Raw genomic sequence first — 25230 nt, 5'->3', positions numbered from 1 at the left:
TGTATTTATTATCTGATATATACTGTGTAAAGTATGCTTTATAACAAACAGTTTACCTAGTAGATGTTCAAATGGTTAAGAGCATAGATTAGGAATTCAATATCCTGAGACTGAATCCCAATTCTTCCATTTAATACAAGAGGAACATTAAACTAGTTCCTTAACTTCTTTCTGCCATCTGTAAAATGGGAATAATATCAGTACCAACTTCATGAAGTCTGTAATGAAGATTTATAATGTAATTAATATTATCCACATAAAGCATTTAGCATACAGCCTGGTACACAGTAAGTGTTCAATAGAGTCTATCATTATAATTATTGTTATTAATTATTTTTATTAGTTTTAGTCTTGGATGCCTGCTACATGTTAAGTTAGTCGTGTCTGATTCTTTGTGACCCCATGGACTGTAGCCCACCAGGTTCCTCTGTCCATGGGATTCTCCAGGCAAGAAAACTGGAGTGGGTTGCCATGCCTTTCTCTAGGGGAATCTTCCTGACCCAGGGATTGAACTCATGTCTCTTAATCTCCTGCATTAGCAGGTGGGTTTTTTTTTATTATTAGCGCCACCTGGGAAGCAGCCTTGGATAGATGGCAGATATTGTTATGACCTCCACAAAGTTCATTCCAGCTTGCCCTGGAGCCAGAGCTACTGGGATAAGGTGAGCCAAGGTCTCCTCTCTCATTCCCCTCCCAGCACAACGAAACATAAGTCAGAGCCATGGTTAAGCAATATTCTTTCTTTAATTCCCTTTTGCAAATAGAAGCCCCTGAGCTGGTCCCCACCCCCACCCCTACCCCATACCCCGGGGCCCCCCAGATGTAAGGCCCCCACCTTAACCTGATGGGAGGAGGAGAAGAGCCCTCCCCCGCTCGCTTCCCTAGGATGGTCCATTTAAAAAAAATCCTAGTCATTTAAGAAATGAGGCTGGGGACAGGAGAAAGGAGCTGGAAGACAAGGCCAGGTCAGGCCCAACTGGCAATGTTGGGGTGGTGAGGACTCTTGAAAAGGGTTTGCAAGCACATCCCTAAGCTCAGGGCCTGCATGGCTGAGGGAAAGGAGACAGACAGACAGTCTGACTCCTCAAGGTCCTGTGGACACTGACACCACAACTGCCACCACCACAGGCCTCCAGATGGAGAATTTTCCTGTTACTCAGGGATAGGGTTTGCTAAGCATCCCCTCTGGCCCCTGATCTGGGGCATCCCTGGGGTCCCTCTGAGACCAAACCTGGGAGAAGGAGGGACTCTAGGAACATGCAAAGGCAGGGAGCAGAGACTCCCGCCTCACCCCGCTGCTCTACAGGATGGTAGCTCCGGCTGCATCTGGGCTCCGAGGGTCCTTCACACCGATGATGAAGTTATTGGTTCTCCGGCTGCCATGGACCCAGGATAAGACATCTACTTTCTCCACGTGGTGACCCCTGGCTTCCAGGAACTCAATCTCTTCCTCTGTGAACTCACCTGTGTGAATTCCCCAACATACACACATTCAGAGAGTTTAGAGCAGGGGTCCCCAACCTCCAGGCCATGGACTGGCACCTCGTTGTCAGATCAGCAGTGGCATTAGATTAGAAATAAAGTGAAAGTGAAAGTCGCTCAGTCGTGTCCAACTCTTTGCAATCCCATGAACTATACAGTCCATGGAATTCTCCAGGCCAAAATACTGGAGTGGGTAGCCTTTCCCTTCTCCAGGGGATCTTCTCAACCCAGGGAGTGAACCCAGGTCTCCTGCTTTGCAGGTGAATTCTTTACCAGCTGAGCTCTCAGGGAAGCTTTAGATATAAAGTGCAGAGTAAATGTAATGTGCTCGAATCATCCCCAAATCATCTCCCAGCTACTCTAGTCCGTGGGAATATTGTCTTCTACGAAACTGATCCCTGGTGCCAAAAAGGTTAGGGACCACTGGTTTAGAGCACTGGCTCTAACGAGCTGTGTTACCTTGGCAAATTGTGTTACCTCTCTGAGCCTCAGTTTCCTCATGTACAAAATGGGTATTATCTGAGAACTTACCACATAAAGTTGTTACAGGGACTAAAGCAGATATTACACACAAAGCACAAAACTCAGAGCCTTGAATATAGTAAGTGATCAATAATGTGTCGTCATTCTTAATATTGGAAAAAGGGCTTGGCTTTGGGGGTCTCATTCTATCTGTCTAGGCCAAGCTGCCATCATTACTTGCCAGCATTACCAAACAGTCCACTAACTGGTCTTTGTACTTCCAGTCCTGCTTCCCTACAGCCTATTCACATAGCAGCCATTAGTCAGACCACGTCACTTCCCTTGCTCAAAACCTTCCAACAATTTTGATGATTCTTAGAATGAAATCCAAAATCCTCACCTAAGTCTCTAAGGCCCACATTATCAGGAAACTCGCATCTCTTTAAACTCCTCTTCTCACTTCCTTTTACTATCTTCCTTGCTTAACTCTGCTCTAGCCTCCTTAAGTAAATAAGTGTTAGTCACTCAGTCGTGTCCAACTCTTTGCAACCCCAAGGACTATAGCCTGCTAGGCTCATCGGTCCATGGAATTCTCTAGGCAAGAATACTGGAGTGGGTAGCTAGTCCCTTCTCCAGGGGATCTTCTTGACCCGGAGATTGAACCTGGGTCCCCAGCAGTTCAGGCAGATTCTTTACTGTCTGAGCTACCAGGAAAGCTGGCCTCCTTGCCATCCCTCAAGTAAGTCAAACATGCTCCTACTTCAGGGCCTTTGCATCTGCTATTCTCTCTGCCTACAATGCTCCCCTACTAAATAATCCAGAACTGGCTCTCATACTTCATTTTAGTTTTCGAGAACTTTCCTGACCACTATCTAAAACAGCAGCCCCTGTCATCTTTACCTTGCTTTATTTTCTTTCAAAGTACTTACTGCCACCTGCAACTTGTTTATGTATTCACTAGAAAACAAGCTTTTGAAGGCAAGAATGCTGTCTTGCTCACTATTGATCCCCATTGCCTGGGACAGAGTGAGGACACTAAATGTTTAAAATTTAATGGATAAATGAAGAAATCAATCTCATTCTCCTGCATAAGTTCAGGTCTTCATCATCTCTTACGTGGACCATTATCTCAGCCACTTTCTTGTGTTTCTCTGACTTAAGTTCTCTTCCTTTCAATCCACCTTCCCTACATAAAACAAATCAAGTCATATTTGCCTCCTGCTCAACTAGATAAAGTCCATACTCCTTAACATGAACCTTCATGGTATGCCATGTATCTACACCTCCCACTGCTCAACAAAAATCTGATCTTCTTATTTCCCCAAATGGGATGATTTGGGGGTACTTCTTGAAATAAAGACACACATTAAATAACATTACATCACCAAGTTGGAAACGTATTCCTTTTGGGGTTCACCTTTAGTCCTTTCGATAATAGGACTACATCCCGGTCTAGTCTCTAACATTTCTAATCTTTTTCTTTAAGAAAGAGCAGACCTCAGAACCATCTGTGGGCAAAAACATCTAACTAAAACCTAAAAAATTTGATTATTTTTATAGCTGTTTACCATCTGTTTGTGGCAAATGATGCCATTTTTCCATTTGTGGTTATAAGATTAACTTTTAAAATACACTTAGGTGAAAAGGGAAGTCCATTTGTAGACACACATTATGTAAATAATGCTTTAAATGGTGTTCAAATGTGGCAAAAGTCATGAAGGTACTGGATCAATTCTGAAGTTTGGGAAACCATGTCTCTAGTTCCACTGGCCTCTTGCCTGCTCTCTGAACCATTTTTTTCTGTCTTTGCCCAAGGTGTACCCCCTCCCCCTGGTCCAGAATGTTCTTTACCTCCACATGCCAAATTTCAGCTCATACATCAAGGCCCCGCTAGTGGTTACTTCTTCCATAAAGCCTTCCAGAGCCCTCAAGAGCGTGAACTTTCCCTTCACCAAGCCTCCACTCTCCATATCCTTAGACTTGTGGGTCCTTCCAGGGAGGGCTGCGATAAGCACCCCTCACCCCCACAGTAACTTAGTAACCAGATAGTAACTCTATCTGGTCTCGATAGAGACCTGAAAATAGTAGTTGAGCAATATTCATTTTCAAGGAATTGACCTCATTACCCATCAGCTGGGATCAAAGGGACATTGGCCAACTACAGGGTGTAACTACTCAGTCCAGGAGATATCAAGAGCCATGGAGTAAAAAACTGTCTTTGGCATGTATCTGATATCGGTTCTGCCATTTATTGGTTTACCTTTGACTAATTAATAACCTCTGTGAGCATCAGTTTTTTTTAAATCTGTAAAATGGGGAGATTGAACAAGCAAGAACCATGTCTCATTCAATTCTGTATCCCTTTTGGACTAGCATAATACATTGTTCTAATAAAAACTTCTCAAAGGTACACAATCTTCCCCAGTTATGAAATTAAGTGGGGTCCAAAATTAAGCACCCATCCTTCTTAGAGGAAAGTCTGTCTCCTCACCATAATCTGTAAAGTCTTTGATCTGGCCCCTGCCTGCTTCTCTGATCTTATCTTACCCTCAATCACCCTGGTTTCCTTTCTACTCCTAAACCACCAAGTCCAATCCTGCAGTGAGTTCTTTGCATTTGTTCCCTTGGCCTACATTCCTGCCACAGTTCTTCTCCTGGTAGCCTCTTTCCCACTCTTCAGATCTCAGCTTAAACGTCACCAAAGAGAAAGCTTCCACAGTCATGGAGTCACTCATATATATCATCCTGCTTTAATGCTCTGTGGAGAATTTATTTCACTTTTTTATGTTTCCTTATTTTCCTGTAAGCCTGTAAATGCAGTGTCCCCAGCACCTAGGATAATACCTGGCACACAGTAGGTATTCAGTACAACTGTTGAATGAACAGTTTGCAAAATGAACAACTATATCTTATTTTACAAATGAGAAAACTAAGGCTCAGAGTGGAGACCTACATTTTGCAAGGCCACAGACAGGAAACAGCAGGGTAGATTTCAATTCCCAGACCTTTCACTGTTCTGATAGGAGTTGGTTGAAAGAAACCTGACTTTCACTGGCAGGGAGCTGGTGCCGGTCGAGGAAGGGGCGCTCTTGGGAGGAGCCCCTTTCTCTACCCTGCTCTGTGCCCACCCCATGGGGACCTTTGCTCTTCACTCACTGTCCACCTGCAGGAGGTTGGTCTGCAGGTCTGGGTGCAGGCGACCACGGGCCAGGCTGTCACTCAGGTTTCGGTTCAAGGTCAGGACATTCAGCAGTACCTGCAGGCAGTCAAGGGGCAGAAGTCAGGGCTGTCCCAGAGGTGTAGGTTCAGGCCTCCACAGTCCTCACCCCTGGTCTAGACTCCTTAGTATTTGAAACATTTACACCAGGGGTGTCATCTGAGTTTCTGAACAGCCCCAGAAGACAGGCAGGCCTATGACAACCGTCTCCATTACACAGAGGGGAAACCAAGGGCCAGAGAAGAAAAGGGATTCACTCCAGAGTTTGGAAAGAACTAGGGAAGAGGCACCAGTAGTGCCCAGGCTCCTTTAATACAAGCTGCGGCTCTCCTCCCTTCTTCTTGGCCAGGAGAGGGCTAGTAGATGGGAGTGGTCTAGGGTACACTACGTGCAGATACTTACAGCTTTGGGGTTGGAAGTGTGAGTAGGCTCTGCAATCAAATTGCCTGCCCATCCTTTTTTTTTTTTAATTTAGATTGGAGGATGATTGCTTTACAATGTTGTGTTAGTTTCTGCTGTACAACAACGTGAATCAGCTGTAAGTATATATATATCCTGTCCCTCTTGAGCCTCCTTACCCCCATCCCACCCCTCTAGGTCATCCCAGATCACCAAGCTGAGCCCTCCCAGTGTTTTACACAGAGTAGTGTGTGTGTGTGTATACATATATATGGGCAAAGACAGAAAAAAATGGTTCAGAGAGCAGGCAAGAGGCCAGTGGAACTAGAGACATGGTTTCCCAAACTTCAGAATTTATCCAGTACCTTCATGACTTTTGCCACATTTGAACACCATATATATGTATACACACACACATATCTATATATCAGTACTACCTTCTTAATTCATCCCACCTTCTTCCCCTACTTGCTTGCCCATTCTTACTAAATTGAACTGAACTTCTCTGGGTCTCAGTTTCCTCATTTATGAAACAGAAGTAAGGATTTCTCCCAAAGTTGAGAAGGTTATAAGGTTAACACATATAACACTGCCTGTCACTTGCTAAAAGCTCCATGAATGTTAGCTATTGGTTATTATCTCCATTTTACAGATGAGGAGACTGAGATTCAGAGAGGTTAAGTGAATTCCCCAACACCACACAGTTGGAAATTAGCAGCACTTAGGCTGGGGCCCACAGGGGTCTGATTCCAAAGCCCAGGTTTATTAACTCATCATCTGCCAAAGTACAGATCTGGCACATAAAACAGATGCTCAAGACCTTCATGGAACTGTAGTGAGATGTTTTAGAAGGGAGCAGGCCCTCCCTTTCAAAATCAGACCCTGAACAGGGCTGCTTGTTATTCAGATAATGACTAGGGGCACAGTGGGACTTGACATTGACAGAACCCAGGCAGCCCAGATGCTCTCTGACCTCTCAGTTCTACTGACCCTGGGATTTCCCTGAAACCTGGGATGACATGGAGCTTCAGGGCTCCATTTTTACTAAGAATGATGTAGTTCATGTCCCCAGCGCTCAGGAGGGGACTGCCACAAAGCAGCCTCAGCCCATGTTTGCTGCGTGAGTTAAGAGATGAGTACAGGGACTTTCCTGGTGGGTCCAGTGGTTGAGAATCAATCTGCCAAGGCAAAGGGACACTGGTTTGATTCCTGGTCAAGGAGATTCCGCATGCCACTAAGGCAGTGCGCCACAGGTACTGAGCACATGCTTTGCAGCTGGAGAGCTGCAACTACTGAAACCAATGCCTAGAGCCCGTGCTCCGCAGCAAGGGAGGCCACTGAAGTGAGAGGCCCACACACCACAGGGAAGAGTGGCCCCTGCTTGCTGCAACTAAGGAAATCCTGCACACAGCAGCAAGGACCGAGCACAGCCAAAAATAAATGTGCTTAGCTGCTTCAATTGTGTCCAACTCTTTGCGACCCCATAGACTGTAGCCTGCCAGGCCCTTCTGTCCATGGGATTCTTGCGGCAAGAATACTGAAGTGAATAGCCATTCCCTCCTCCAGGGGATCTTTTCAACCCAAGGATAGAACCTGCATCTCCTGCATTGCAGGTGGATTCTTTGCTGCTGAGCCACTGGGGAAGCCCCCCAAAATAAATAAACAAGAGATGAGGACAAGTCAGAGACATGAGGGGCATCCACAGCCCAGGTCACAGCTTGACTCCTGGCCATGAAAGGCCTACCTGGGGGAACCTCACCTGGGTCAGGCCGCTGAGGCCCCGGGCAGCTCCATTGGCCCCCAGGGCAAGGTAGGTTCCACAGAGTCCTTCTGCTGGCCGGACCACAGTGGGCAGCAGAAAAGACAGTGGCCGCTTCCCTGGCTGCACCGAGTTCTCCTGTTGTCAGAGATCACAGGGGAATAAGAGGTGGAACAAGACAGGAAAGGCTTACTCCACCACTCTTCCAACATCTCTCCCTCTCCTGAACCTTCCACAGCCCCAGTTTTCATGGGGACAGCCCATTCCCAGGCCATAGTTTGCTGTCTGTGAAATGGGCAGGGTCCTTGGATAACCAAGGTAGATAATGGATCCCCTGAACTATGGGGCTGCTAGGGGGCTACCACGGGTGGCGGGAAAGGGACAAGCCCAGAAAGAGGACCGTGAGAAGGAATAGATTCATCCCCACCCTGGGCATCTCTGTCTTTATCCTGCTGGGACCCAGCCTGCAGGATGCTAAGAACACTGCTCTCACAACAGACAATAATTCATATCTCTTTTCTCTTTGGGTCCCTCTTCAGCACCCCAGCAGTGCTCAGCATCACACAGTCATAGACTGCTAATTCTGCAAAGTACCCAAAGCATTGGCCACCCAAGGTGGCCAATAGCCTCACTGTACAGTAGGTGAGGAAACTGAGGCCCAGAGAGGGGACAAGATCTTCCTCGGGTCACACAGTGAGATGATGGCAGAATGGGATGAGGTTTCTTGGGATCCACCAGGCTCTAAGCCCTGGACTTGGGCTGGGGAGAAAGTGGATACCTTGTTTAGCTGTTTTTCTTGATAATATAATCTTTTAGAAGTGGGGAGGGAGGGGCAGTCATGCCACTGCACCTTCTACCTAGATCTCAGGGTCCCCAGGAGAGAAGGGAAGTGAAGCCTTACCAGGCTGGGTGCAGGGTGGTTAGCAGTCCTGTTGGGCCAAGAGAAGTCCAGCATCTGGCTGTTGAGCAGGATCCCCGAGGGGGTGATGAGGCCGCTGCCAAAGGGTCGGTTCAGGGAGCTGGGGACCAAGGTCAGGGCCAGGTGAGCCCTGAGCCTGCCCTTACTCCTACCCAACACCCACCTCCTTCCTGGTCCCAATGATCCTTTGTGCCAGGTTCTGATCTGAGCCGCCATACCTGACCATGGCCACAATGAAGTCGTCAGGGCCCATGATCAACACCTGGGCAGCTGTGGGAGCCCCATTGAGCTCATAGATGGGCAGGAGTGGGACAGGGGCTGTCTGGGAGTCATTGATCTGGCCCCGGAAGTAGGCAGCCTCCACTTTGCTGAAAAGATAAGAAGTAGGAGATGAACACACACTGGGTGCTCTTTACCCCCACCTACCACACTTAGTAGAGTCTCTTTGTGCAATTATTTGATTAATACCTGCTTCCTCCAGCCCCTGCCCCACTACTGAACTGTTAGTGAGAACAGAAGTTCACTTATTCCTGGCATATTGCAAATAAATAGGAAATAGTTATTGAATTGAATGAATTTATTTAGATGTTATTCAGTGTTTTTCTGGAAAAAAGAAGAAAAGCTCCTTTTTCCTAGGTGGCGCTAGTGGTAAAGAACCTGCCTGCCAATGCAAGAGATATATGAGATGCGGGTTCAATCCCTGGGTCAGGAAGATCCCCTGGAGGAGGGCATGGTAACCCATTTCAGTATTCTTGCTTGGAGAATCCCATGGATAGAGGAGCCTGGCAAGCTACAGTCCAGGGGGTTGCAAAGAGTCAGACATGACTGAGCGACCTTCACTCACTGGGATCAAAAGCATTTGAGAGCTGTATGAAGTAGACCACCTTGTTGTGCCAATGGGGAAACTGAGGCACACAGGGAGGCATCTAGTGTCACACTGTGAGCTGGGGTTGAGCTGACATTTACTTGGGACTGTGGGCCTTACTGCTCCACCAGCTGCTTCACCCGATTCTCTCCCCACACCTGCCGCCACCTCTGCAGTACTCAGGGTCCTGCTCCTGGGGGCCCACCTGAGCATGTCATCCATGCTCTCAGTGATGGTAGAATCGTAGATGGGATCTCCCAGTCTGCTGGCCAGAGCTAATGCAATCTTCAGGGTCTGTAAACAGAGCAGGGGTGTGAAGAGGCTGCCAAGCCCCTCCCAGCACCCACACCAGGATCTTCCTGTGTGAGGAAACTTGGAGGTGATTTAGTCAGGCGTTATGCCAGCACCCCATCCCTCCACTCTTGGGTCTCCAGACCCAGGTGGAGCGAAGGGGTCAGCCTTACCTCTGCCACCCAGTGAAGAGCCTGCTCCCGGGATACCAGGCTGGTGAGATTGAACCCCTCGAGGATGTTGAGAGCACTGATGAGGGCAGGGCCTGTGTGTGGGGGTCGGGGACTGAGAACCAGGTGGCCTGAAAGGACAGGAAATGACCGATGGCAGGGGAGGGGTCAAGGCATCTCCACATCTCACCATCACACAGACTTGAGACCACTGCACTGAACCTCCTTATCAGATAGGGAAACTACATTGAGAGGCAAAGGGGTGCACCCAAGTTCACATGGTGAGTCAAGGGCCGGGCCAGAATGTTTGTCTTTTGTTTCCTCTTACTTAAGAGGAAACTAAGGCTCAGGAAAACAGTGAATTGCCCAGAGTCACACTGCAGTCCATTGGCAGAGCAGAGACAGGTATTCAGATGTCCAGACTTCTGGTCTACCATATGTCTCCTTTCAGCTCCTCCCTCAGGGGCCCTGCTGGTCCCACTCTTGAAACTTCTTGGAAATAGCAAATTTCTCTTCCAATTTGAGGTCCCTGTTATTAGATGTTTGGATATCAAAGGAATAATAATACCTGACAAATAACACTAATTAACTCATTTAATCCTCATAATGGGTACTGTTATCATCCCCATTGTACAGGTGAGGAAACTGTAAATGAGGCAGCTGGTCCAAGGTTATAAGAGGTAAGGAGAGCCCAGAGTACTCAAGGTACTGGCATTTCCAAGAGAACTTAGTCTGGGGAGGGCAAATGGAAATCAAATAGGACACATTCAGTGCCCACTCTGTTCAGGGCAACTTCCAACATCATCTCATCAACTCCTCTTGGTATCCTGAGAGGCAGGTGCTATTATTATCTCCCTTTTAAGGAAAGAAACAAGGCTCAAAGAGGGAAGTGGCTTGTTTAAGGTGAATGGCACAGCTGGTACCCAAAACCAGGTCTTCTGGCTCCAAGGCTACGCTCATCCATTGCTCAATATTCCACCCCTTCTGGCAGAGGAGTCAGGCCTAAGAGATTGAGGCCTGGAAACCTGAACACAGAAGCAGCCTCTGCTGGAGCTTGAGGTGATCTGGGCCTCCTGAGAAGAGAAGGCCTGAGGGCCTTCTGAGGAACCCAGAAGCCCACCACTTTGGGTTCAACAAACATGGAGTTCACCCATGTCATAAGCTTGACTTTTTGGGTTCCTCATTGGTTTTGAGTTTGGTAGCTTCAGTTCCTTTCCTCTCCAGGGCCTCAGTTTCCTTTTAATACAATGAGGAGGAAGGCCTCTGACTGTCTTGAAGAGTTTGTTCTAACATGAAGCTAAGATGGATACTGGTCTTAAGGACTCATCTTAGGAAGTACAGGCAGTGACAGAGGGACTGGGGAGGGAGCTGAGACAACACAGAACCCAAATCAAGAAAACCCATGGCCAGAACCCCAAACCCTAGGCTTCAGCCTTTGACCAGACCTCCCTCTCCATCTCCTAAATATTTGGGGTAACTGACCCCATGACTACTTCAGAAGGTAGGCTGGCTATGGCTTGTTTCAATGGTTGGCTGCTTAGGCAGCTCATTGCCTCAGTTTCTCTCTTGTGAAATGGGGAGGAACCACTAGGCCAAAAGGATGTGGCCATGGACTGGGAGGCTTCTCCTCAGTGGGGACCCTGGGAGCTGAGGGAGAGGTCACCTCTGTACACGCCACACACAGGCTTCTCCAAGAGGGCACTGTAGTTGCTGAAGTCCTCCTCAGTTATGACGCCCCCCGCATGCTGAGCCTGGAGAGGAGAGAATGACCCCCCACCACCGTGAGTCACATACCACACTGGGAGCATGCAATTTAGCTTAAGGTATATGTTTGGATCACACAGAGATGAAATGTTTACAATTTTTGTGCCTTCTGCAATTCCCATCATGAGCTTTAGGGAACCCCATCAGCTGTGGCTAAGCGAGGAAAAAGGAAAGGGAAAAAGCACTAACGATAAGCACCCAGTGTGTGCCAGGTGTTGTGCTAGATATGATCTATGAATAACCTCCTTATCCTGGCATCCAAGGCCCTCTGTGACCTGGCCCCTGCCTACCTCTCCCACTTCACATCCTGCTGCTCCCCAATGAGCTCTGTACAGCAACCAGAGTGACCTGCAGGTGCTGGACTCATGACTCTATGTCTTTGCACATACTGCCCCCTGCCTATGTAGAAGAAAGATTTTCCACTTACGGCAGCACTTGCCTAGGAGCTATCAAAACTGAATTCTGTATTTCACTGCTGCTGCTGCTACTGCTGCTAAGTCACTTCAGTCATGTCCGACTCTGTGCAACCCCATAGACGGCAGCCCACCAGGCTTCCCCATCCCTGGGATTCCCCAAGCAAGAACACTGGAGTGGGTTGCCACTGCCTTCTCCAATGCATGAAAGTGAAAAGTGAAAGTAAAGTCGCTCAGTTGTGTCCAACCCTCAGTGACCCCATGGACTGCAGCCCACCAGGCTCCTCCATCCATGGGATTTTCCAGGCAAGAGTACTGGAGTGGGGTGCCATTGTATTTCACTACAATCAACTAAAGTCACTCCAAAATCATGAACTATGGATGACCCTGGTAGTAACAGCCCTTACTGGACATAACTGAGCACTCCACTGACCGATGATCCAATCTTGTACAAACATATGGGTTCATTCTATCCAACATTCTATTTTTTAATCCTAAATTACCATAACCACTAGGAATCCCCTCCTTTTTTTTTTTTTTTTTCAGTACTTTTTTAGAACTTGAAACCTCTGGCTTCTAAACTACCCTCAGTGACCTACACATTGAATATCTTGGCTTCGTCTGGTAAGTTAATAAACTCAACTGTGGGAAAGCTCTGATGGTCTTTTGTTAGAATTTTGTTCATTCCTTTCTCCACCACCAGAAGATATGCAACCCAGGTCTGGCTAATCAGGGCATTTCTTTTCCATGCCACTGTGGTTGGTTTGGGAATAGACCCATAATGGGCCAATGAGACCTAGCCTTGAGGCTTTGCTAGAAGTACTGGAGTGAGAAGGCTCTTTCTCTGGGATGGCTTGCTGAAAGGATGGCTGGTGAAGAGCAGGTGTGGAAAGGATCTGACAGAGAGTGACTTCAAATAGAGGAAAACAGAGTTGTGAGACAGAAAAAGAGAGAGACTGACCAAGTATGGATGGAGCCCCTGGACCCAGGAGATCTAAAGCCAGTACTCTGCTGGGCTTTCGAGGGAAATCCATTTGAGATGGGTGTCTATCACCACATCCATAACACCAGTGCCCAGCACTGAGGCTGGTACAGAACAGGTGCTCCACGAATGTAGAATGAATGACGGGCCTGTTTAATTCCCACCCCCAATGCACAAATGAGAAAATCACTCAGTTGGTCCGTGAATCCTTATCTCAAACATAATTTTCCATTGGTGGTTTTGAACTATCAACAATAGTCCAGAACCCATTACTGCCTCAGACTAAGACTCTTTGGAGTAGGTTGGTAAGCCCTTGTGTCAATCTTCCCTAATCCTGAGAGTCACCAGTGACGACTGTGTCTCTCCCTAGAAAACCCAGGGAGCAGGGTGGGACTGTGGGCTCAGGGAAGCTGAGGCTGATCCTGGGTCCCTACTAAGCCTGGGAGGGCCAGGACAGCCCACTGTACAAGTTGGTCCCAACACTGGGGAGCTCAAAGATACCCCTCTCAATCAAGACAAAATAAATATTCTCATCACCTTAGGAGGTTCCTTGCGCCTCGTCCCAGTCAACTCCTCTGATCCCCAAACCACTGATCTGATTCTGAAGTTAGTTAGTTGTGTCTATTCTAGAATTTCAAATGCATGGAATTCCCAGTAAACACATGTAGAAAGAAAGCGGGAAACAAGGGGGAAGAGGACTTCCCTAAAGTAGGGTCCTCCGAGGCAGGGCAGGGGCTGGGGATGTGCTACAGGTACTTACCTCCGCCACCATCTCCAGCGTGAGGTTGCCACCTGCGTAGAAGGCGGCGGGGCCGTAGGTGCCAAGCACCTCCAGAACGGCCGCCAGGTCAGGCCGTCGCAGCAAAGAGCCAGGTAGTGGTGGGTGGCCCATCGGCAGGAACGTATCACGGAAGCGGTCAGACGCATTGGGTGGTGGCTGTTCGGCCAGGGCTTGGGCTGCAGGCAGGGATGCGCGGCTAGGCTGGGGGCGTAGGGACTATACGCGCGACAGGTAGGGTGGATGAGGGCTGAGAGGTCGGCCCATAAGACCTCAGGCCCCTCCAGGAGCCTGTTACCGAGGAGGTGGGTTGTATATGAACCCCTCCCAGATCCCCTGATTTGAGACTCCCTCTCAGAGATGTTGCCCAGTGGTAAGGAATCTGCCTGCCAATGCAGGACAGGCAAAAGGCACGGGTTGGATCCCTGGGTCAGGAAGATCCCCTGGAGAAGGGAATGGCAACCCACTCCAGTAATCTTGCCTGGAGAATCCCATGGACAGAGGAGACTGGTGGGCTTCAGTCCATGGGGCTGCAAAGAGTCCGACAGTACTGAAGCAACTGCACACACACACACACACACACACACACACACACACAATAAAGCTACCAGTGGGGTGGGTAGGTGAGTCTGAGGAGCCAATGGGAAGAGAGGCACTTCCTGGCTTCGGACCCAAATCACAGAGGTTTCCTCTCCCCTCTCCATCAACCTCATGCATTTCCCTCCACCCTCAGGCCCCACTGACCTAGATCATGGGTCACGTTGAAGCCATCTTGGGCCACAGCTGCTGCAAAGGCCAGGACTTGGGACCATGGCAGCCTGGGGGAGCCGGAGAGCAGGGGGTGGAGGAGGTCCTGGGGGAAGGAAGAGGGGTCCTGGGGGGGAGGGGGGTTCCTGGGAAGGAGAGTCCTGGCAACCGAAGGGGATATTAGGAGGGGGAAGTTGGGAAGGCGAGAATCCAGGAAGGTAGGAGAAGGCCACCCAAGGAGGAGTGCAGGCAGGGGTCCCTGGTCCCCAGGGGGAGAATCCTTACCTGCCATAGAGCTGGTGAGCTTCGTGTAGCCCCTTCACCATTCCAGGAACCCCCACCAAGAGCCCGGGCTGGGCAAGGCGGGCAGGTGAGGGAGAGAGGAGACCAGGTCACTGGAAGGGGGGGTGCTGGGCTGAACTCCGCAGAGCCCCAAGCCAGGGATGGGGGGCTGGCACAGGGGAGAGACACAGGCCAAGTATCCCAGAGGAGGGACAAGCTGTCCCCAGCATGCATTCCTCCCATCTCCCTGATTTCCTATCAGTAAATGCAGAAAGGCTTCCTTTCTCTATTATAACCCAGAGATATATAAATTAAGCAAACTCTTTTAAGGGCCGAGACAACAATATAGATAGAAACCTGTCTATATTGGATTATACCTATTCTTGTCCTTTAGAACAGTGGACAAGGGACCTTCATTTAACCTTTTCATTATCACACCACCATTACTCTGAACTGTGATAATTAAGGGGTGAGTTGGGCTTTTGCTACTGCACTAAATATCTATTTTTCCGAGTTATTCTATTTCCTTCTTTGGATTCAGTAGATAGTGGGTTTGCTTCCAGCAGTTCCTCTATAATCTTCCAGTATGTCAGGGACTGGGAAAGTCACCGACAACAGCCTCAGAATGAGAAGTGTGAGTGATAATGCAGCTATTTTGTGACATCTCTGACTACCCAGTGGCCTTTCTTCTTTCTTATGTGCCAGATAGGCAAGGTCGCCAGAGAAGTCAGGTGTTATTTACTGCCTGTTATCAATCACTGATTTTTTGGTGCGTTATTTTATTTTGGGGGGCTGCCTATCTCCCTCATGGCCTGAGATCATCCTACTTAACTCTTTTCCTTGTCTCCATAGTAAATATTCAGCAAAGTAATGCTGAGGTTAGCAGAAGGGCAGTAAAGGGAGACACGCCCCCCTCTTCTCACCAGGGTCCCCACCTTGGTCTCCCAGGATCTCTGCAGGGCCTCTTCCCTGAGAGCCCCAGGTGCAGACTCCCGGAAATCAATTAGGCGGCTCTTATTTCGTCGGATGTCATGTACCAGCATCACTCCCCCTCTAGGATAGACACAGAAGAGGGAGGGTGATGATAAGATGCCACTCCTCTGAACCATTAACCTGCCATTCCTCAACCTCCCCATGGTGATGGCTGTAGTCTGTGTGTCATCTGGAGCCAGGGGTCTGAGCTCCCTCTCCAGCAGGGGTTCAGAGCCTGAGCTACCTGCCCAAGATGGGGAGTGAAATCAAGGGGTTTGGGAACTCAGAATCCATGGACCTCTTCCAGCCTGTTACTGGAGACTTTAATCCCTGATTAAGAAAAACCCAGAGACTGGGAGAGCAGGACAGTCTACTCCCCCTCCCCCACTCACCCCCTCCCCTACCAAGCTGGACCCCTGCCAGCTTCCTGCACCTGCCTCTGTGGTATGGCCTTGCTCCCTCTCCCAGGACTGAATTATGTAAGCACAGACCATACACAAAAGTTAGGGCCTGGAGGGCGTGTCTTGCAGGAGCCAAGATATGGACTTGGTCAGCCTGTCCCTGGTCTATGGTTTGTTTCCATCTGAGATGGGGGTTACATCTGAGATAACTGGTTTGCAGCCGACTCATGTAATAGAGAAAGCAGGACAGATAAACAAAAGGGAGTGGTAGGAACTATGGCCAAGTGGACAGTACAAGCCCCATCATGGGAAGCAGCTTCTATTCAACTCCAGATAATTGCAGCCACATGAGAATGTAGGCCCAGTGTTATCAGGTCTCCTGACTGTCCAAGAAATATTAGAGATCTAGATTTTTATGAAAAATTCTCAATTTTTTAATATTAGCAAACAAAATTTTAAAAATTTAAGGGTGCAAACCAAACCAGGCTGTGTGCTGGGGGTGGCCGTGGGTAGCCAGTTTATCATTTCTGTTTTAGGAGGTTTTACCCTGGGGTAGGGGGTTCCCAGGTGGCACTAGTGGTAAAGAACCCACCTGCCAATGCAGGAGATTAAGAGACATGGGTTCCATCCCTGGCTCAGGAAGATCACTGGAGGAGGGCATAGCAACCCACTCCAGTATTCTTGTCTGGAGAATCCCCATGGAGAGAGAGGAGCCTGGAGGGCTATAGTCCATAGAGTCGCAAAGAGTGGAACTGAAGTGAATGAACATGCATGAACCCATGGGGGCAGGGGATTTATTTTTGGAGGATAGAGGATTCATTGCTTTCATCAGATTCACAGGGATTTGTTTTAAGGATTTGTAAATCCAAAAAGTTTAAGTATCACAGTCTTAATTAATGACAACATACTCCCAGATGTATACCTCAGTTTATAGCTTTATGAAGTCATTTTCCCAGTTAAAGAAAAACACCTCCTCTGACTCCATGAAAAGACAAGGGGGTAAGACTGGGTGTAGAAAGAGCAAACGTAAGGAGTTGGGGCCGTCTCCCCTCTGCTCAAACTAGATCTCCCACATGAGGATGATAGACCAAGAGATAGAAGTAGCCCTGGGGCACCCCAACCCTCACAGCTGGGAGCGTCTTACCCGCCCAGACCAGAACTGTGCGGAGCCACGATCCCCAAACAAAGTGCCGCTGCGACAGCCGCGTCCACGGAGGATCCCTGTTTACTGAGCACCTCGATGCCCAGCGATGTGCAGCGGGCGGCATCAGTCACCACAGCTCCCTGGTGAAAGATCTAGAAGGGACAAGGAACTAGGTGGGACCGTAGGAGACCCCTTACCTCCTAAGGCACCTCCACTAACCCCAGGACCTCCAACAGAGGCTGGGGACGGGAGGCCTGCCCTTTTATCCCCAAGACTTTGCCTACGAGTCTGCCCCCGACCCGATCCGTTCCCTTCTGTGAGCTCTGTCCCCCTCACGCCCGGGAGCACCTCCCTTGAGACCGTCCTTCCCCCAAGTCACCGCCCTCTCCCCTTTCTATGTGCTGACCCCCTTCCATCACTCAAGCCCGTCCTCGGTTCCCACAGTCTCCTCCAGCGCTTCCTCACCCCTCCTCTCCTGGTTCTCTCCGCTCCCTCTCCGATCCCACCCCCCACCCCTCACCTGGGGGTCCCCGAAGTAGATCTGCATAATAAGCGCCACAGTGACCCCGGTGGCAAAGGTGAGACAGGCCGTGACGATCACCGTGAGCCCATCCTGGCGGCAGGAGCACTCGGAAGCCGCCGCGGAGAACGGATCTTTGCGCGTCTCTCGCAGCGGCGACCCGTCCTGGCTGCCCATCTCCGACGACGACGAAGGCAGCCGCTGCAGCCGCGCCGACTTCAGGAAGGAGTCCGGGTCTGCGGGCGGCGGGCCGGGGGTCTGTCTGGGCTCCTCTCACTTGGCCCTACCCGCTCTCTAGGCGGGGTTATTCTGCGTCCCCCTCCCCTCTCTCCGCCCAGGTCAAACAGATGCCACCAGACAGCACTGCCCCCCTTTCAGCGTCTCTCCAAGGCACCCCAGGGAGGGCGGAGTGGGGGTGGGGAGTGGTCCCAGATTGAAAAAGACTGGGACCCCCCAACTGGGCAGCAGGGTGGCTGGATTCCCTCCCGTCCCTAGACCAAATTGCCTGGGACCCAGGACCCAGCACTGAGAACACTTCCTGGAGAGGCGGGGGTTGGGCTCTCCCTGGAAACCAGATCCTGCCCTAGCTGGGGCCCAGCCTTCTAGGCCACCAGGCAGCTCCATAAACCTAGTGGACAGGCTCTGGCTTCCAACCTTGTTTCCCTGATCCATCCATCCATCCATCCATTTGTTCAACAAATATGGTGGGTCTGCTGTTTGTCCGGTCCCATGCTAGATGCTAGGGGAATGGAACAGACAGTTTCTGCCCTTATGGGTTTTGAAGACCAGTGGAAAGAAGATAATAAACAAGTAAACAAAGTAGTATATCATTACAAGTTGTGGCAGGTACTCTGAAGAAAAAGAAGGATGACATGGTCCTACTGTATAGCACTGCTGCTGCTGCTACTGCTAAGTCGCTTCAGTCGTGTCCGACTCTGTGCGACCCCATAGACGGCAGCCCACCAGGCTCCCCCGTCCCTGGGATTCTCCAGGCAAGAACCGTGGAGTGGGTTGCCATTTCCTTCTCCAATGCATGAAAGTGAAAAGTGAAAGTGAAGATGCTCAGTGGTGTCCGACTCTTCGCAACCCCATGGACTGCAGCCTACCAGGCTCCTCCATCCATGGGATTTTCCAGGCAAGAGTACTGGAGTGGGTTGCCATTGACTTCTCCAATTCCTAGCATACAGAAATACAACACTTTGAATTTCTATCTTACAACTAGGCTGAGCTCATTTATTAGTTCTAATAGTTTATTAATTTCTTAGCATTTCACATATACTAGATCCTGATATCTGGGAATAGAGAGTTTTATCTCTTCTTTTCCAATATAGATGCCCTGTATTTCTTTCCCTTGACATATTTCCCTGTCTAGAATCTATTCTACAGTGTTCAACAGAAGTGCTGAGAGAAGATATTCTTGTCTTGTTTTTGATCTTTGGAAGAAATCATTAAGCTTTTCACTATCAAGTATTAGATTAGCTTTGGAGTTTTTCACAGATCCTTTATCATACTGAGGAAGTTCCAGTCCATTCCTGTTGTGTTTAGTATTTTGATTAAAATAGAATATTGGATTCTGTCAAAAGTTTTCTTCTATGTTTATTAATATGATCATATGCTTTGGCTCTTCATTCTAATATGGTATATTATACTGATTTCGAGATGTTAAAGGAATATCCTAGGATAATCTCTACCTTGTCAATATTTAATCCTTTTTATATATAGGTGGATTTGGTTTGCTAGTATTTTCTTGATGATTTTTACACGTATGTTTATAAAGGACATTGGTCTGTGGCTTTCTTATTTTTTGGACTTCTTTGTCTGGATTTGGTATCAGGGTAATGGTGAACTTACGGAATGAGTTGGAAGTGTTTCCTCCTTTTCACTTTTTGGGAATAACTAATAGGGGTTTCCCTGGTGGCTCAGATGGTAAAGAATGTGACTGCAATGCAGGAGACCTGGGTTTGATCCCTGGGTCAGGAAAGATCCCCTGGAGAAGGAAATGGCAACCCACTCCAGTATTCCCACCTGGGGAACCCCATGGACAGAGGAGCCTGGCAGGCTACAATCCATGGGGGGCAAAGAGTTGGACATGACTGAACGACTAACGCTTTCACTTCTTTCAGTATCAACATTCCCTTCATGGATCACAGTCTTGTCACAGTGAGGGGACTTGCATAACTCAATGAAGCTGTGAGCCATGGCATGCATGACAACCCAAGAAGGAGGGGTCATAGTGGAGAGTTCTGACAAATCCTGGTCCACTGGAAGAGGTAATGGCACAGAGAACTATATTCAATATTCGGTGATAAACCATGATGGAAAAGAATGTGTGTGTGTGTATTTGCAGGCTTCCCAGGTGGCACAGTGGTAAAGAATCCATCTACCAATGCAGGAGATGCAAGAGATGCAGGTTCAGTCCCTTCTAGGTCCAGAAGATCTCCTGGAGAAGGAAATGGCAACCCACTCCAGTATTCTTGCCTGGAAAATCCCAAGGACAGAGGAGCCTTTCGGGCTACAGTCCATGGAGTCACAGAGAGTCCAACACAACTTGGTGACTAAACAGCAACAACTCAGTTGATTATGTTTGCTTCCAACCCTCAGCACCAACAACAGTCTGTAAATAAAACTGGAATTCACTCAACAAACATGTTAAATTCCCACTGTGGACCCAGAACTCTCCTTGTCTCCTAGAGGTTTCAAATGAAGGAGAGGGTTTAGAACTTAGATTTATTGATGCTAACTATACTAGGAACTTTATATACATTCCCTCCACTCCCATAACTTCTGAGAGTCCACTTTCTCCATTATACAGAAAAGTAAACTGGGGCTGAAGAAGGTGATACTGCCTGCCTAGAATAAAAAATAAACAGATAGCAGAATCAAGAGTCCCCATAAATTGAAAACGTCTTTTCCATTGCTCCACATAGCATCAGGAGCCAGTTCTACCCTCAAAAATGAACCTTATATACTAATTCAAGTTTATATTTCCAGGAACTTGTCCTTAAATCTGTTTTTCCAATCAGATATGAGGAGCCAGAAGATAAAAGGTTCTATGGCCCCATCACAATTAGATATATTCAAGTCTTCTTATTCTACCAATCATTTATTATGAATATATAATATAAATATATAATATATGAATATGCAATATAAATATACAATATAATGTATATTACATATGAACATATAATATAAATATATAAGTGAATATCATTTTCCATTTATTCAATAAAAATATTTACTGGGTACCAACTCCATGGGAAATAGATGGAGAAACAGTGGAAACAGTGTCAGACTTTATTTTGGGGGGCTCCAAAATCACTGTAGATGGTGACTGCAGCTATGAAATTAAAAGACGCTTACTCCTTGGAAGAAAAGTTATGACCAACCTAGATAGCATATTCAAAAGCAGAGACATTACTTTGCCGACTAAGGTCCGTCTAGTCAAGGCTATGGTTTTTCCTGTGGTCATGAATGGATGTGAGAGTTGGACTGTGAAGAAGGCTGAGCGCCGAAGAATTGATGCTTTTGAACTATGGTGTGGAGAAGACTCTTGAGAGTCCCTTGGACTGCAAGGAGATCCAACCAGTCGATTCTGAAGGAGATCAACCCTGGGATTTCTTTGGAAGGAATGATGCTAAAGCTGAAACTCCAGTACTTTGGCCACCTCATGCGAAGAGTTGACTCATTGGAAAAGACTCTGATGCTGGGAGGGATCGGGGGCAGGAGAAGAAGCGGACAACCGAGGATGACATGGCTGGATGGCATCACTGACTCGATGGACATGAGTCTGAGTGAACTCTGGGAGTTGGTGATGGACGGGGAGGCCTGGCGTGCTGCGATTCATGGGGTCGCAAAGAGTCGGACACGACTGAGCTGAACTGAACTGACTGAACTGTGTTAAGTGGTGGGGAGAAAATACCATTGATTTTATTGATGTGTAAGGACAACAGCAAGACACTGGGAAAAGGCTAGTTTGGGACCAGAAGAAACAAGTCTTTCAGAAGAAGAAAAATGAGTTTAACTTTTGGCTATTCTGAATTTGTGGGACAACAGCAGGAGCTATCAAAGGCAGTTGTCTTAGTAGGCATCTAATTTTTATTTGCTTAGACACCAGTCCTCATTCAATTTTCATTCAGAGAACACCAGTTCCCCTCTCTCATTCCTCATTCCCTCCTCCTGACCAGAGTAAGTATATAACCTAGGTCTAGCCAATCAGAACAGGGACCTCAGTACAGTGATTGGTTCAGATGCAAGTGACCAGCAACAGCACCAATGATACTTAGACTCTGGGGTTGTTGTTGTTGTTGTTGTTTGGTTGCTTGCTAGAATACTAGGAAAGACAAAGACTTTCTTTCTGACTAGGTTGCTAAGATGATAAGATGTAAGCCTGTTACTGCTGGGGGTTTCTAACCCCCACAAGATGAGAGGCTTTCTGAAGATGAGCCCACAATAATGAAGGCAAAGCAAAAGATGGAGAAAAGCCAATTCTTTTTCAAGTACTTCATTGCAGCTATGCCTGAAGCCCTATATCCTGAACTTTTCAGTTATGCTACCCAGTAACATTCTCAGTTTTAGCTGAGTTTATGAGAGACGAGGGGCTTCCCAGGTGGCGCTGGTGGTAAAGAACCTGCCTGCCAATGCAGAAGGTGTAAGACGCAACCCCTGGGTTGGGAAGATCCTCTGGAGAAAGGAATGGCAACCCACTCTAGTATTCTTGCCTGGAGAATCCCATGGACAGAGGAGCCTGGCAAGTTACAGTCCCTAGGGTCAAAAAGAGCTGGACATGACTGAAGTGACTTAGCACAGCACAGCACATAAGAAACAAACCCTAAAATGGTTTATTTGCTAGAACTCAGGAGAGAGAGCTTAGCAGGAGACTAGGATCATACCTGGCTTGCTTATTCCCTTGAGGGGAGAATCGTTAAAGATTTTTGAAATAGGGAGTGACATGATCAGAAACGGGGATTGAGTTGGGAGGGGCGGGGAAGAAGGAACGAGGCAGGAAGAATAGCTAGAAGCCTATGGGTAATACAGATCAAAGAGGATGGCAGCTTAGTCTACAGTGGTGATGCCAGGGATGGTGAGATGGAATTTGGAAGATACTTAGGAGGGGGACAGAAAGCATCTGATCACCATCTGGAAATGAGAGGAAGGGAGAGAACCAAGGGTGGCTCCAGGGCTTCTACTTTGGGACAGGATGAATGGCAGTGTCATTAATTGAGAGTGACATTGGGGGGAGAACAGATTAATGGGGAAGAGATGATGAGAACAGCACAGAACATGCTGAAGGTGAAGGACGTGCAGGACATCTAGAGGCAGATGTCTGGGAAAGAGAAGAACACGTGGGCCTGGAACTCAGAAAAGAGCAAAGAAAGTTCTCCCCCATCTTGGAGTGGTCACCATCTAGCTCCATTACCCAGAGCCTACTGCGGGGTGCCTGACACTTGGTTCTGGGAAACAGCAGGCTAGAGACTAGCTGGGCACAACCAAAGTCCTGCATAAGAGGATAGGGCAGTGCCACCCAGTAGAGCCAGGAGATTGAGAACACAGGAGGACATGTTAGCCAGTAGGGTGGTCCCGCTGATTTAGAGGAGCCTTGGGGCTTGGAAAATAGTGACGGAAGACATGGCTACACAGGTAAGATGGCAAGGTCCTTGGAACCTTAGCACACAACTTGGCCTAAAGAGCAGGTTCCCAGAAACTCCACTGACCACAGTCTTTGTGGGATTTTTGTACACTTGTGGGCAGAACCTGTATTAACTCCTTAAGGAACTCTCTGAGGTTTGAGAACTCCCTCCCCTGCCGTTCTTTCATCTTGAGATCTCTTTCCATTCATTTATTTCTTCAACAATTCTCGCTGAGAGATTAGCGCTGTGCAGGATGGTGCATAAAGGATGGTGAACAAGACAGCCATGATCCCATCCTCATAGGGCTTGTAATCAAAAGTCACCCAAATAAATAATCACCAGTTTTGACAAATCCTAAGACATTCATAGGAAAGAAGGATAAAATATATCAGGGGTTTCCAATCTCTAGATTGGGAGATAGGCATTCCCAGTTTTAAGCTGGAAGAAGAAACTAAGGCCCAGGTCAGGGTATGTGTGCCCATAGACACACAGTGAGCTGGGGCAGTGTTGGGACCAGAAGTGGTATTCTTGACTCCTGTATAAAGAACCTGGTTTCAGTCCTGGTATCCACCAGGACATATCCTCCCACTTCTCTCCCGCTTCCTCCTGATTCTGGGGCTACTCCCTTTAAAAAAGAAGTTTTAATCTGCAGCTTTGACATGTGATGGCCATAAGCCTCCCCATGGTCCCCTCAAGTCCCCTCCATGTAGGCTACAATCGAGTCAGGTTGACAGGGGCTGCTAGTCAGAGCCAGGTGACTGGAGAGTTGTGGACGGGGGAAGAATTGGTGGTTGTCAGCCTAGGAGTAGCTACAGAAGGGCCAGGCTAGAGAGGGCTGGGCCAGAGAAGCAGAATCTGCCAGGCTGGTGAGGGACAGGGCTCAAGAGCAGGCACTGAGAGGAAGAGAGAGTGAAGCAGAAGGATGCTCTAATGCCAGGAAGTGACGTTGAGGGAATGAGGGATGGTGGGGGGTGGAGGATGAAAAATGGAGGGGAGGACAGAGCTGAGCCACATGGACAGGAGAAAGAGCATCAGGAGGTCTCCCCCAGGTCCTGTCTCCTGCCTCCCTATTCCCACCTCTTGCAGTTCCTGTAGAGTGCTGAAGATAACACAGTAAAATTCTAGAGCCTGCTTGCTAGGGGGCAGGGTACCTTACGAACATTCTGGCCTGATCCACTGCTCTGGGCAGGGTGAGGTAGCCACAGAGCAGTGAAGGTGCTCTGGTCCCCAAGGACTTTGAGAGGTCACATGGTCCATCCCCCTGTCTCCCAATACTCATCATTCACAGACAGCTGAGAACATAAAGAGATATTCAGCTTCTTCTCATGGTCTTTCCTTCCCACAATCCCTGGCTGTGGGGAAGTTCTTCTCAAGATCTAGCCTCTATCCATCCTGCTGCAGTCTCTGACTTGATTTCTCCTATTCTGTTCTCTGTGACTAGAGAAAATTCTCCGCTGGGTGATCACAACTGTTCCTTAGGAACTCCCCTTCGACATTCCTTCCTTATTAGTTGGTTCTTCCCAAGGGGTAACCCCAACCCCTCCTACTGCAGTCCCCGGCATCCCTTCCCTTGTCGCATCCTAAGCCTCCAAGGCAGAGATGCATCCCCAACCTCACCAGAAAATTAACAGAGACAAGGGAGGAGAAGGGCGAGGTCCAGGAGAAGGGAATGAATTAGGGAGCTGGAGCTGGAGGTGATGCTCCGTGCAGATGAAGGAGGACCAGAGACGTCCCAGGGGGCAGGGATGGGGCAAGCGGGCCTCACCGGTATCCGGGTCTCCCAGGAAGGCATCCTCGTCCTTGCGGCCCCTCAGAGGGACCGCGGGCGCCGGCTCATCCTCCGGCAGCCTCGGGAAGCTGGTGATGCTCATGTAGTCCACCGGCGAGTAGGCGCCCAGGGCGCTCTCCTGACTGGCCTCGTTCTCCGCCGCCATCCTCGCCCGCGCCCCCGAGCAGCGCAGCGCCTGCCGGAAGTGCTGCGGCGGGGGCCGGGCGGGGGTGGGGGTGGGGGGGCCGGGGGAGGAGGAGGGCGG

General features: G+C 48.7%; 1 protein-coding gene across 2 annotated transcripts; it reads right to left on the bottom strand.

Annotated features, from left to right (window-relative positions):
- Positions 1–899: 899 nt before the first annotated feature.
- GGT7 (gamma-glutamyltransferase 7) lies at positions 900–25166 on the bottom strand. Of its 2 annotated transcripts, none has more exons than XM_040247478.1 (15): positions 24963–25166; positions 17568–17803; positions 17048–17199; positions 15466–15583; positions 14534–14601; positions 14246–14319; positions 13484–13680; positions 11228–11315; positions 9568–9695; positions 9309–9397; positions 8457–8606; positions 8221–8338; positions 7320–7457; positions 5101–5200; positions 900–1464 (listed from the first exon to the last, which is right to left on the bottom strand). In XM_040247478.1, exons 1-15 carry the CDS (start codon positions 25129–25131, stop codon positions 1301–1303), a joined length of 1989 nt encoding a protein of 662 aa, XP_040103412.1. In that variant the 5' UTR covers positions 25132–25166; the 3' UTR covers positions 900–1300. The 2 variants fall into 2 exon arrangements, with proteins under 2 accessions (XP_040103412.1, XP_040103413.1); XM_040247479.1 differs by having other exon boundaries at positions 1402–1464; positions 5108–5200; positions 24963–25165.
- Between the last annotated feature and the right edge of the window lie 64 nt (positions 25167–25230).

The sequence above is a fragment of the Oryx dammah genome, unplaced genomic scaffold, assembly GCF_014754425.2.
Source record: "Oryx dammah isolate SB20612 unplaced genomic scaffold, SCBI_Odam_1.1 HiC_scaffold_10, whole genome shotgun sequence".
NCBI classification, from domain to species: Eukaryota; Metazoa; Chordata; class Mammalia; order Artiodactyla; family Bovidae; genus Oryx; species Oryx dammah.
This window is presented reverse-complemented; position numbering and strand designations above follow the sequence as displayed.